The sequence below is a fragment of the Pinus tabuliformis genome, chromosome 5_1 (assembly GCF_031772625.1).
Source record: "Pinus tabuliformis cultivar Carrire ecotype Pingquan chromosome 5_1, CPIR1, whole genome shotgun sequence".
Taxonomy (NCBI): domain Eukaryota; kingdom Viridiplantae; phylum Streptophyta; class Pinopsida; order Pinales; family Pinaceae; genus Pinus; species Pinus tabuliformis.
The window spans coordinates 540,893,724-540,907,841 of record NC_142305.1 but is presented as its reverse complement, the minus strand read 5'-3'; the positions used below and the strand labels follow the sequence as shown (position 1 = coordinate 540,907,841).

Below are 14,118 nucleotides of genomic sequence, written 5' to 3'. Positions count from 1 at the left end.
TGAATAGATTAACAAATGTCCGTGGAGCTTGTTAGTGTCCAATAGTTCCAGTGATCAAATTTACTCTTTCATATTGTTTATAGAGTCTTAGGTCAAATTATTATATTTTCAAATAAAATTTGACTTTCTTGGTTGTCAAATGGTCCAAAGTCATTTGTCTAGGTATCATTTCTACTCCCTCCACTTGTTCAAGGTCACCATCCCATCATGGTCATGTCATCATCCCCTGTCCTAGGTCATCAAAAGAGTTAATGTGTCATCATATAGGTCATGGTCTAGGATTCACCTTTGATTGTCATCATTATATCAGTCATCAAAAGTAAACAAGGGAGTCATGTCATCATTTTGATCACCATCATGGGAGTTAGCAAATTAGGGAATAAAGTGAAACAAGGTAACATTTCCTTTTGAAGAAATTATGCTGTAGTCACATCAGTCAATAGTCATTCTTTCAAAAGTACATATGATGTCATGAGCCAAAATCAAGTTTATGAGTTATAAAGGAGAAATAAAACATTTCAAGACTTCATTCTATCCTTCCAAGTCTTCAAGAGCTCCTCTCAGCCATTTTGAGACTTTCCACAACCATCAGAAGTTCAGATTCCATCATCAATTGCTCAGTTCACAAGCTTGTTGCGCTTCTGTTGTGTTTCTGGCAGGGTTGTTGCGCTTTTGTTTTGGAGGCATAAGGAGGGAAATAACAGGTGAAAACTTCATTACAAAGCTTCAAACATATTCAAACAAGTAAGTGGGACCCTTACAAACCCTTGCTTCAGTCAATCTCTTCAGAAAATTGATAAAATCTTTTCCTAGGGTTTTTTGTTGCGCTTTTGTTGCACTTTTGTAGTTTCATTGGTTTTGCTTCACTTGACAGAGAATTTTCCTAGTTTCTAAGTGTATACATCCCTAATATCCCTCATTAGACACTCCCCACCATTCCCCTCACTCAATTTCATTTATTTCATCATTTTCTCACACAACCCTAGCTAGTTGTTGCGCTTCTAGACTAGGACTGTGTTTTCCCTCTTTCACCCCCTTTCCCTCACTCAAATTGAGGAATTCCACTTTCATTGTCTTCCTAAAACACTTCCCTACTCCCCATAATTTCTTTAGGAATTATCCTATCTCCCTTCCCCTTCATTTCCTCACCCAAACTTGTTGCACTTTTACCCCTGTTTTGCAGCTAAGTCCCTTTTCCCATTCTTCCTTGAAACTAGGGTTTATTGTCAAAAGCAAAGTCAAACATGGCAGAGACCAGTGAAAAGAAGAAATTCAAAGGAGGAGATATCTCAATATATGAACCCATTCATATGAAGGAGGTCAATTCATCATATTTTATAAAGAGGTCATTTGAGCAGGCAGGCTGCCTAGGGTTTTGTAGGAAAGTGCAAGAAGTGGGTTATAATCCTAATCTAACAAGTTTGTTTGCCAGTAATTTCAAAAGGGATCATGTCACAATTGCAGGGGTAAACTTTATGGTGTTAGCAGAGATCATATCTTCAGCAACCACAATCCCTAATGAAGGAGAAATTTGGTTCAAGGGGATGGATTTAGACATTGAGCACTATAAGACTTTCTTGAAACCACATTACAAGGAGTCTCCTTCTCATATTTTTCCTAGCAGACAGTTGTTGGACAAGTACAACCCTTTAATGAATATCATTATGAAGTATTTCACTTGTGAGGGAAGACTCAACAAGTTATATCAGTGCCATATCATGTTGTTGATGCATTTCACTTCCATGAAACTCCTAAACCTACCTAACTATTTGTTCAGAAGTTTGGTGAAGATGACTGAGAAGGTGCAATCCAAAGGAAGAGATCATCATGCAAGAATTTTTCATCATGCTCTGGTCAAAGTAATAGTCCTCCACCAGTTAGCACAAATCAACATGCCATGGGAAGTTTTCTTGGAGGTTGTTGCTCTATCACCTGTCTCCAACCAGTCAAAGAATCCAAGTACTCCTTCATCATCATCCAGACCACAAGGAGGTGAAACATCAAGCAGGCCATCAGTGACAAAAGCCTCAGCCAAGGGCAGAGATTACAAAGACATATAAGAGAGGTGAGAGGTTGGTTTTTGCTTCTGAGCCTGAGACAGAAATGCCTAGACCTAAACCTAGAACTAGGTCTCAAGCAAGAAGAATACCTAAGGAGGTTGTCACTGAAGAGGTGCAGATTGAAGCCAAAAGAGAGGAAACACCTAGAGATAGAGATAATTCACCCTTGTAACATCATGAAGAAGTACCTCCTGAAACAGAGATGGCTGACCATGGAGATAAGGCAATAGATGATATAATCAAGGAGAAAGAGGCACAGATTAGGGAGCTAAAAGATGACCTTGCCAAAGCCAATTTCATGGTGGCTTTCTTGCAACAAGAGAATAGGCAATTGAAATTAAACCTAATGCAGCAAAGTAAATCACAAGAGGACCCTCCATCATCCAACAAGGCAGATGTTTTGGCAGCAAGGGATAAAGGTAAAGTAGTCATTGATGTTGAGCACTTGGAAGAGAAGGACATTCAAGTACAGTCAAGGAGACCCAAAACCAGAGCAATGGCAAGGAAGGAAAAGCATGTCAAAGAGCCATCTCCTCCTCAAGCCCAAAACACCTTTGATGATTCCATAGTTGCTGAACTTGAGAAGGATAAGGAATATTGACTTGAGAGGGTTAATGAGCACTTGGAGAAGTTTTTGAAAAGGGAAAACATGGATATCACTATGCAAAGGAACATGGCAAGGCACTACTATGCAAGAAACATGATTGACAAAGTGAGGGTCAAAAACATGAAAAAGAAGCTCAAGAGAACCTTAAGGCAACTTAAAAAGAAGGATAACCTTGATCTCTTGGCTGAAGCATCTCTAGTGGTCTGATGCAGGACAAAGAGCAAAATAAAAGAAGCAAATTTTTGAAATTTTGGAGCTTTTGTGTGCACTGGCAAAAAGCATCCTACAGAAACGCAGCGAGTACTTGTTGTGCTTTTTCTTAGGAGGTCTAAATGCCTAATTTCAAGCATGTGGAGATGGCTAATGATGCAAGGATGTCAAAAAATTACTTTGGGAGGCTTGGAGATGCATAAATTTTAAGGAAATGACAAAATAGTGCCTATTTTTGACCTTTCTGCCACTATTTCAGACCACTCGTTGCACTTCTAGGACAATTTGACTTCAAGGCAGTTTTTCAGGGGTTTGGAGAAGATTTTTCCAGTGCTTGATGACTCCATGGTGTAGTAGACATCTTCATCTTTCCAACCATACCATTTGCAGCAAAAAATTCCTTCGGGAAGGCCTCCAAATCACCCTCCAAACTTTTGTTGTGCTTATGCTAAATTACTGTGTTTTTGTGAAATTCATTGTTTTATTGTTGGTGATGGTCAAAGGTCAAACTTGAGTGATGTAAATGGTTACTTCATGAAATAATCTGATGTAATTAAGCTTGTTAGGAGTTAAATAGTAAAAGAATCTTGTAATTAAGGCTTTGAGAAACAAACTCATGCAGTTAGTGTAAATGGGGAAGTGGTTTCTAACTCCCCTAGGTTTTGGCAATGGTTAGAGAGAATCATGTAATCAGTTCCTAGGAGGTAGGATTTGACCCCTTGGATGGGGAAAATTGTTTTTCATCTATATGTAGACAGATTGAAGTCAAAGAAGGGGTTGGATACTTGTAGCTCAGACTTGGACTAGTGTACTTGGCTATTTGCATAAATATAACAGACAATTGCAGCTATTTTCATGGGATTCTTGTGTTGTGGTTAGTGGCTCTGTATTTCCTGTATTTTCTTACATATTTGATGATTAGATCTTGTTAGCAACCATCTACTTTCTTCCTATGCTTTATCTTTTAAGGTTTAAAACATAAATCATTCTTTTATGCTCTATTTTTTGTTTAAGATAAGCATCTAAGTGTTTTTCATCTGAATAAGTGAATTCATGCTCTTGCTCACTTAACTCCTGCTACATTCTCCTCACCACACTACAATGAAAAACCATTTTGAGTCACTGATTGCACCTACCTTGCCCCATCTTATGACTGCAACTGATCTTTAGGGAAACTTGACCTAGTTCCTAGATCTAGTGCTCTTTATCCAGCAAACCCTAATCAAACCCTACTAAGCTGATACCTAGCCTAAAATCCATATATTCTCCAGTCATTTCCATAGGCTATGAGATTGTTTTAGAGAGAGCCCTCTCTGATTTGGCATGGCTAGCTTCCAAGTCCAAAGTTGTTCTATGGTTACCTCTTTGGTTTCATTTATCAGCCTTGGGAAAACTAAGGAGCACTAACAGAGCTGCAGGGGAAATCTACCAACAGTAGTTGTATATTTTGAGACAAATACAAATCAAATAATGATTTGACTTTAAAAAAAAACCGCAAGATTTCAGCCAAAAATCTAAAAGATAAAACTCAATTAGACAACACCATAATGTATTAATGATAATCACAAAACCCTAAACCAATTACTTTTCTCAAAATACATTTGTTAAAATACATGGAATATATTACATTTGTCCATAAATTTGTCTCAAGTTGGGGAAAAATAAAACATTAACAGGTTCTTCTTTAGTGAAAGAACCATGATATGATAGACCTAAGAAAAATGATAACAACAACCCATTCACATACTAGGGATCTATATTGATGGTGATCAAAGATTTAAGTTGCAGTGGATGATGATCCTATGTCATATTTGACATCTACATATGTGCTTAACAATGCTCTAGACATTATATCATTGGACATCTTTTCAATGTCTGCAGATTGATTGATGGTAAAATATTGAAATTGACAACTCCAATTTATTGCTTCCTTATAAAGGAGTTTTAAATTGTCATTCTGAACCCGATAAATGCCTTTCATTTAATTACATATCAGCTCTGAGTTGGTGAAGACTTCAATATCATTAAAATCATGTTGTTTTGTCTCTTTTAGCCCTTCAACAAGGGCAATGTAGTATGCCTCATTGTTTGTCTTCATTCCAAGAACTTCTCTCTTTCCATGAAATAAATGATTTGTTTCCATATTGTAAAGGAAAAATTTAACAACTGCTCCACCTGGATTTGGAAAGCATGACACTTCAATGCATAAACACCACTTTTGCTCCATTTTTTACACTTCGAAGACCTGGAAAATAACATAACAATAAATTCATGTTAAACAAGTAGATAGTTATCTATTTCTTAATACTCAACATGTTTTTCAGTGATATATAATTGAAAAAATTAGCTATCTATTCCTAATCTATTCCATTAACTGCTAATTAATTGAATAGTCATAAACCATTCCATTCTTCTTTCCTTTCATGCCTTTCAAATGTCACCTGAATTTGATGGTGTTTCATATGGAACATTCATTCAAAAAATGTTACTTCTTTGTATATTAGTAGCCATAAATCCCAACAACATTATGAATCTAAATAAAACAACAAGGGCCAAAGACATCAAAAATCATAATATTCATGCTTGACATGGTGCCAATTAGCATTATGAGTCTCTTTATATATGTGTGACTATGAGGCTATAGCTTTATCACAATCCATGTCCTCCTGTCTTGTTAGGAAATTTCATTCCATCAGTATATTTGGCTAGGAATGTGCTCCCTGCCAATTTTTTCTTGAGGTTGTGCTTGTTGTCTCAAGTCACCACCCATCATGGATTGGCAAGAAGTTTTTAGAAAGGTGTGATTTGGAAGCAACAACATCTTTGAATGCTGAACTTCGAAAAAAGAAGATCGAAAATGGCAGCAGTAGAAGCAAACGCAAAAGGTGCTTCTTCTAGTCTCTCACTAGCTCTACAACAACTGGCCTCTGAGGCTGAAGAGGCTAAGAAAGAGGTTGAAGTTCCTAACTGATTTCTTTGTCCGTTGTGATAATTAAGGAAAAAAAATTGATTCTAGCTCAGAAGATACTTCCAATAATACATGCTTGAGTATGATTTTCCATGGCTTTGATAAGCTTTAGCAACACTAACTAGTGACTCCTGAAATACCCTTTCTCATCTTCTCTTAAGATAGTAGACAAGTCCAAGACTGCTAAACAAAGTACAAGAGAAACTGAAGCAGAGGCAAAAGCATGGACATGGTTGTATCCTCCTTAAAAGAAGGAAAATCCTAAAGAGGAAAGCATAGCTAGTGTTAGCAGTGCTGAAAGTAACTGTATTACCAATAAAGGTGAATGAAGTTGGCTAAATTTCAGAGAATAGGATGGTCTTATCAAGGAAGGGGACACCATAAGGCAACAACTTGTTGTACCAAGCAGTGAAAACTCTCTAAAGTTGGTTGGTAAAAATGATGGGCCCCACATATTGAACAATTCTAGCATCCCAATCTATACTAGTGTTGTCTGTGATGCTTATGGAAAAGACGGTGAACCTATTGGCTATTTCCTACTCTGGGAAGGTAACAAATGGGCAAATTCATGGAAAATATATTCCTCTAGATGCAGACAAAAGTGTATGTAAATTGCACATTCTTCACAGTACATTGGCCCACAAGGGTATTCTGGATGGGCATTGCTATGCATTTATTAGGCCATCTCTCTCAAACCAGTGGTATAAGCTTGATGATGCAAATGATACAGGGAGCAAGAATTCTAAGAAATGTACTCTGATTTTAACAAAGAGAGAGTCAGCTAAGGCCCTTGCGATGGCAGGGTTGGTTGTTGTTGGTCAAAACCATTATGGTGTGTTTCCTTCCAGAGGTAAGTTGTTGAATGTAAGGGAAACCAACAATAAACAAATCATGGAAAATGCTGAGATTCAACATATCAAGCAAATCCTTGTTCTGCAGCATGAAAAGGAATATGGCAGTATCAAATCTCTGAGATATGGCCATCTTATGATTATGACAGATCAAGATCATGATGGTTCACACATCAAAGGATTGTTGATCAACTTCATACACTCTTTCTAGCCATCCCTACTCAATACTCCCTCATTTCTTGTTGAATTCATTACTCCTATTGTCAAGGCAACCCATAAAGATGGGCGAGTATTCTATTTCTATACCATGCATGATTATGAATCATGGAGAATTTTTTTGGATTGATTAACACTAGGATGGACCATAAAGTGGCTGACATTTCGGGCTAGGAACTTATTTGGACTAGATTGACAAGCTTATCAAGTACAACAACTTTGTAAACAAGGAACTGTTCCTATTTTCCATGGATGGTTTGCAAAGCTCCATCCCATCCATGGTTGATGGTTTGAAATGAGGACAAAGGAAAATACTGTTTTGTTCTTTCAAAAGAAATTTTGTTACGCAAGTGAAGGTGGCTCAATTCTTGGGTTATGTCTCAGAGCATTCTGCTTACCATCACGATGAGCAGAGTCTTGCTAGCACAATTATTGGAATGACACAAGATTTTGTTGGGAGTAACAACATCAACCTTCTTGTTCCACTTGGACAATTAAATAATACAAAATTGAAGGTCCTTTTACCTCTTCCTGGGTGCTTATTTTTACAAGCTATCCTTGATTCTCAATTTGTGATCCCAGGGACAATCAAAGTTTGGTTGGCTGAATTTTCGTCTCCTATTTGGGGAAAATTGATAGTAAATAATGGTGGTGGTTGTACACCGTGGTTGTCATGGCTACCCTTAAATAACCTACTAAATGGAGCTCTCTCTAGCTCAGACCATTGGATGGATCTGCCCCCTTCTTACAATTCACTTACAAATGAAACCCAGGTCTCAAGGACTCGTATTCTAGTGCCACTTTCTTGCCCGTTACTATGCTTATCTACAACAACATCATCAAATAAATGCATTAGAAACATTCAGATTGGTGTCAAAATTGATGACATAAAATTTCTTAAAAATTTACTTTGCAGGAAGCCCTTGAAGCAAATGATATTTGTTGTTGTCAATCATTTTGGGCTTTTTTCACTATTTCATAAGTTGTGTTCTCCAAGTCTGATTCAAATAGTTTTTCAATACAAGAAAACAAACTTTGGAGAATTCATATTTTTTATGAACTCTGAATTCTCTTGCTGGACAGATGAATTTGCTGGATCTTTTGTGAGTGGTAAAGAGATGATTGAAATTGTAGGAGATTGTTCCCAATCATGAGTATCAAAATCACATGGCCATAAAGCCATCAGAATGTTGGTGCATTTCCTGTCAGCAATGCTTGAAGATTTTGTGAACGAATTTATCCTTATGTTATCTGAATTAGGATTCTTATCTTTTCTAAATCAACCGAGGCAGAAGAATTGCCCATCAAAGTCTGTTCTAAAAAATAATTAGAAATCAAGAAGGTAAGATAAATCAATATGTTAGCTAGTAAAGATAAAGGTGTTTTTCAGATCACTACCTTTGGTTAATACAAGTGTTGATGTATTAGGAATCTAGCCATCTCATTTGATTGTGCTAGTGAGCTTTTCTTTAATCAACATGATGTGATGCATGATTTAGCCTTGCGTCTGACAAGATGGGATAGTGCCATTCATAAGATGGGATAGTGCCATTCATAAGAGGCTTTTCATGCCTGGCAAAGAGGATGGTATTCCCACAAACTGGTTGGCACTAGAGCATACATCTAAGGTTCAATTTGTTTCAATTCATACAGGTCATCCCTGAAACTTAGTTTCTTTTCCCTGCATAAGCATTGAATAATTATTTGTTCAATTTACTAAATTTTCAAATTTAATAAGGAAGCATTTTTATCAGCAAAACATCTCAGATTTTTTACTTTTACATTTCAGGGACATTACTCTAGGTTCAATGGAAGAGCAAGATTGGTTCAATGCCCATCAAATTTTGTTCTTAACCTCAAAACTAAATTTTGGACACTAGGCTCTAAACTCTGATTTTGTTCAAACACTGATTTTGTCAATTGCTAGCTTTCTTGTAACATTATTGATATAACCAAATGCTAATGAACCTTGTGTTGTGTGTAAAAATTGATTTGCTTCCAGAATTGTTGTGCATTGCCTATTGCTGCAACTTGTAGATGCACCATAAAACAAACTACAAATGATGTGTTGTGATGTACAATTGTGATGGCTGGACCAACTTTGAAGTTGTCACAATTGTGTATCTGTGCGCAATTGGATAGTGATCCTGATTTGGCAAAAGCAACTCTTTAATTCAAAGAGACGGTAAATTGAAATTATACAGACTTTGTGCATATTTCCAATTGATTTATTCCTAATTTCCCAATATATTCCAATTATATATATGATGTGCCTATTATGCATCTTGAATATTCTCATTTTTGTTACTATTTGTGCCATTTTCAGATGGGTTCTTTGATTGATAGATGACCTTCCAGACCACATAAAAATCGCATTGGGATTTTTCTTCAATACAACAAATAAATTGTTTGTTGAAGTCGTTAAAGAGCAAGGGTTGGATATGACAACCATATTAAAAAGTAGCTTATGTGTTATGGTAGATATGCAATTCTGTAGAGGGATTAGTTTAATGGTATGTTATTAGTATTTCTACTTTACTTCGACCGATGTACCAAGAATTCAATTGACAATATGTGGAAAAAGCCATTTTGCTCAGATTTTAACCAGACACAAGAAACCAGCCATATACTAATAACATTCATAACAATTTAAACTAATTCCTTAAGCTTTCTTTGTTCTATATCTTACATATGTACATTTGGTTCTCTGTATCTTCTGTCTGTGCATGTATTTATTTGATTTGATCTATTTGTAAGCCGTCAGACAATGTCCAGGCCCGGTGCTGAAAGGTAATGTAAACTCTTGCAAGTCTTTGTTGTTATGAAAAACCAAATCTTCAATGTGAATGTTTTAGAAGTGATCAGTTACATTTCATTGACAGGCTACTTGTGCAAGGCATAAGAAGGTTGAAAGCACCATCATCATCAAGCATTAGGGCATATCTAACATCTCATAAATTATGCTTCAGGAGTATATCTACGATTCCTTCTCCCACAGCCAAAAGGTAGTTTTTTTATTGTGAGTGGTTTTGATTTCAGCTTTGCAACTTCCAGGTGCATAAATTGGGTTTTAGCAAAATTTATTTGCAGTTCAAATTGGGTTTAGTTTTGATTTCACATCAGACTGGGTTTAGTTCTGATCAGGCTGGAAGGCAAGATGGCAATCATAATCGGCGCAGCCAGTGGCATTGGAGAGACCACAGCTCGCCTCTTTGCAGCGCATGGCACCCGGGTTCTGATAGCAGACGTGCAAGACTCCCAGACTCTAGCAGAGGAATTGGGCAACGGATCTCAATTTATCTTCTGCGATGTGAAGAAAGAAGATGAAGAGCGACCACAGTGGGGAAGGGGGTTTCAATGGGGAAGGCAGAGTAGACTGGTACAGCACTGGCGCGATGAGTTTTGGAGAAGCAGGGCGCAGTTTTGTTTTTTTCGCCAAGTTTTGAATTAAAATCGTAAATCGCCCACCCGTAACCCTCATTGCTGCATCAACGAGCGGAGTAGCCAGCTGGACGGAGGGGGATGTGACACGATCGAATCTTGCAAGATTATGATTTTGACGAATTCTGACAATCGCATCAACGTCGTGGCCCCACGGGTTGGAAGATTGCTGATCGGAGCGGAAGTAGGATTGCTGATTGGAGACGGAGGTTTTCCCGAGTGGGAACGGAAACCGAGCAATTCTTCCGCGTCGCTAAACTACTCCATTAATATTTTAAGAGAGATTGGATTTCATATCTCTGTATTGATGATATGACTTGAGTCACATTTCACGACTCAAAACTCGGCCATTTATTGATTTATTGTCTACAGATCACTGCTCCCATAAGTTCTCTGTGCTTCTGAAACCCTTATTTCATCTGCAAATTGCGTCCATAGCACCGGCGATCACAACCATTTTGATCTCTGTTTCCCAATTTGCAATGGCTGCATCATCCTCCACGGCTGCTTGGTCCAACAACAATCAGTGGTACGAGATATTTATAAACCACCGTGGCGTTGGTACGAATAAAACTTTCGCAAGGTCTCTTTACCTTCGCCTTCTCGAACGCGGATTGAGGGCCTTTCTGGATGAGGACGAGATGCAACCGGGATACAAAATTTCTTCTCAACTAAAAGACGTCATCAGAACCGCCTCAGTCCATGTGGCGATCTTATCTGCCCGATATGCTGAATCATATTGGTGCCTGACTGAGCTTCTACAGATGTTGGGGTCAGGGGTTCCTGTAATTCCAGTGTTTTACGGTGTTACGCCTGCTGAGGTTCGGTGGACGCGGGGTAAAAGCGGAAAATATGCCCAAGCCTTACAAATGCCGGCAGAGAAGAAAACTTATGACCCGCAAACTCGGGAAGAGAAGATGCGATATGACACCAGCGTCATTGAAAATTGGAGAAACGCACTTACTAAGGTTGCAGACCTCAGCGGTTTCGAATTGGAGGAACACAATATTGGGTGAAAACTCAACCTTCGATTTCCATATCGTAGTATTTCATGTTTGATAAATTTAAATAGACGTTTGTTTGTTACTGATTCTCTTTATTTTTTTCCTGAGTAACTAGCGAGGAGGTCGAAGTAGAGCTGGTAGAGAGAGTGGTTAAATGTCTGTGGGAAAAGCTGAAAACGCCAGACTTGCACGTGGCCAGATTCCCAACAGGTTTGGACGAGAAAGTCAAAGATTTTGAAGATACAATCCTATTGCAGCAACGGCCGAGCGGGAGATATTTTCAAGAAGACACAGGCCTATTGCAGCAACGGCCGAGCGGGAGATATTTTCAAGAAGACACAGGCCTATTGCAGCAACGGCCGAGCGGGAAAGATCTTAAAGGTAAAGGACAATTGCAGCAACGGCCGAGCGAGGGAACCCGGATCTTAGGGATCTGGGGTTTAGGTGGCATAGGAAAAACAACGTTGGCTAAAGAATTCTTCAATAGGAAGAAATCAGAGTATCATAGATCATGTTTTTTGGATAACATCAAAGATAATGCAGAGAAAGGCGATTTAAATTCGCTGCAGAGACAACTTTTTAAAAGCTTGACTTTAAAAGAGCCAGTAGACAGTGTTGATAAAGGTGAAGAGATGCTCAAAGAGCCTCTCAAATCTAGTAATGCTTTAATGATACTAGATGATGTAGACGATGTGGATCAAGTAAATGCACTTTTGCCTGTTGAAATCCATGACCTCCACTCTTATAGCTTAATATTGATTACATCCAGAGATAAGCAGGTTCTCCTAAACTCAAGAGTCAGAAAGTCATCCATTTATAAGTTAATAGGGCTTGACCCAGATCACTCACGAGTTCTTTTCTGTTCCTATGCCTTCAGCCAGCCCTATCCACTCCTAGGATTTGAATACCTAGTAGATCGATTCTTAAAAGCTTGTAAGGGATTGCCCCTATCTTTGAAAGTATTTGGGGCACTCCTTTATGGAAGAGACAAATCTGAGTGGGAAGATGAATTGGAGGGTCTGGAACTGATCCTTAACGTCAAGATATACAAAACGTTTAAAAGAAGTTATGATTCACTTAACATAGAGGAACAAAATATTTTCTTAGACATTGCGTGCTATTTCATAGGAACAAACAGGGATACAGCAATAGGAATATGGAACCGATGCGGTTGGAGAGGAAAGCGGGGATTTCAAAATCTACAAAACAAATGTCTTGTGGAAGTGGACAGTTGGAACAGGATAGATATGCATGACCATGTTCGGGATTTAAGAATAGTCCTTGCTTAGTCTTCATTTCCTCTTCGACTTTGGCGAGTCGGACTGATAACGTCGTTAGCAAGTTGTTATCTTCTGTAAGTGTTCAGTTATTCACTCCTTTATAGATTATGACTTGTTGATTGATTCTTGAATGGAGAAATAATAATTATTGCTTTTCAACCCTGATAGGAAATGAAGTTTGTGCTGGGAATTCGGATGGTTCATGGTGAAGATGGTGGTCATGATGTATTTGACCTTGTTGATACTGAAAATGATCTCTTGGAAAGCATTTTCAGGAGGTTGCAAATTCTTGATACTGAAAATGCTCTGTTGGAGCGCATTTTGAGGAGGGTTGAGTTACCAGATATCATGTGGTTCTGCTGGAAAAATTGTCCCCACTCTTCGCTGCCTTCTTGGGTTCCAGTGAAAAATTTAAGGGTTCTAATAGTGTCCGAGAGTGTATTCAACACCTTGTGGCAAAGGGAAGGCGAATCACAGGTAAATAGGAATTTGTTGTGTAACCGTTTACATGTTTATCATGCCACAATGTCTCCAAGTAGCTATTACTAACCTATATCATTATCTTTCTCATAGATAAAACGTGTGGAACATTTTGCTGTTGCAGGCTCCTCAGTTGCCCGTATGTTTGGAGGAATTGTGGGTAGATGGATGTGTGCAGATTAAAAGCATCCCTGGGTTGGCACAGTTGAGAAAGCTTCGATGGCTGGTTGTTAGTAGGTGCTCTAAGTTAGAAGAGCTTCCAAGTATGGAAACATTGACATCTTTGGAAGAGTTATGGGCAGATGGATGTAAGCAGCTGAAGAGCATTCGGGGGTTGGAGCAGGCGACAAAGCTTAAAATCTTACATGTTAGTGGGTGTCTTGAGTTAAAAGAACTACCAAGTATGGTAACATTGAAATCATTGGAGGAGTTGTGGACAGATGGATGTAAGCAGCTGAAGAGCATCAGGGGGTTGTATTGGGCGAGAAAGCTTCGAATCTTAAATGTTAGTGGGTGTCTTAAGTTAAAAGAACTACGAATTATGGGAACATTGGAATCTTTGGAGGAGTTGTGGGCAGATGGATGTGCGCAGCTGAAGAGCATCAGTGGGTTGGGGTAGGCTACCGAGCTACGAATCGTTAGTGTTAGCAGGTGTCTTGAGTTGAAAGAACTACCAAGTATGGAAACATTAGTATCGTTGGAGGAGCTGTTTGCAGCTGGATGTGAGCAGCTGCAGGGCATCAAGGGATTGGAGCACGCAACAAAGCTTCGACTCTTGAATGTTGATGGGTGTCTTGAGTTTGCGCATATGAAAAGCATCCAGGGGTTGGCACAGTTGGCAAACCTTCGATGGCTGGTTGTCAGTGGGTGCTCTGAGTTAGAAGAGCTACCAGGTATGGAGAAATTGGTATTTTTGGATGAGTTGCGGGCAGATGGATGTAAAAACCTCAAGAGCATCAAGGGATTGGAGCAGGCTACAAAGCTTCGAATCTTAAATGTTA

The 14,118-nt window shown here is 38.6% G+C and overlaps 1 protein-coding gene across 2 annotated transcripts; it reads left to right on the top strand.

The window, feature by feature from the left end:
• The first annotated feature begins 10,657 nt into the window (after window positions 1–10,657).
• LOC149165939 (disease resistance protein RPV1-like) lies at window positions 10,658–13,753 on the top strand. Of its 2 annotated transcripts, none has more exons than XM_089432423.1 (3): window positions 10,658–11,365; window positions 11,473–12,711; window positions 12,806–12,935. In XM_089432423.1, the coding sequence occupies exons 1-2, from the start codon at window positions 10,836–10,838 to the stop codon at window positions 12,644–12,646; spliced, it is 1,704 nt and encodes a 567-aa protein (XP_089288549.1). In that variant the 5' UTR covers window positions 10,658–10,835; the 3' UTR covers window positions 12,647–12,711; window positions 12,806–12,935. The 2 variants fall into 2 exon arrangements, with proteins under 2 accessions (XP_089288549.1, XP_089288550.1); XM_089432424.1 differs by lacking the exon at window positions 10,658–11,365 and adding an exon at window positions 13,242–13,753 and having other exon boundaries at window positions 12,577–12,711; window positions 12,806–13,114.
• Window positions 13,754–14,118: the final 365 nt, after the last annotated feature.

Coding starts and splice junctions, on each gene's coding strand:
- LOC149165939 (XM_089432423.1), top strand. CDS start 10,836: ATGGCTGCATCATCCTCCACGGCTGCTTGGTCCAACAACAATCAGTGG. Junction 11,366..11,472: donor TTGGAGGAACACAATATTGG/GTGAAAACTCAA, acceptor CTGAGTAACTAG/CGAGGAGGTCGAAGTAGAGC.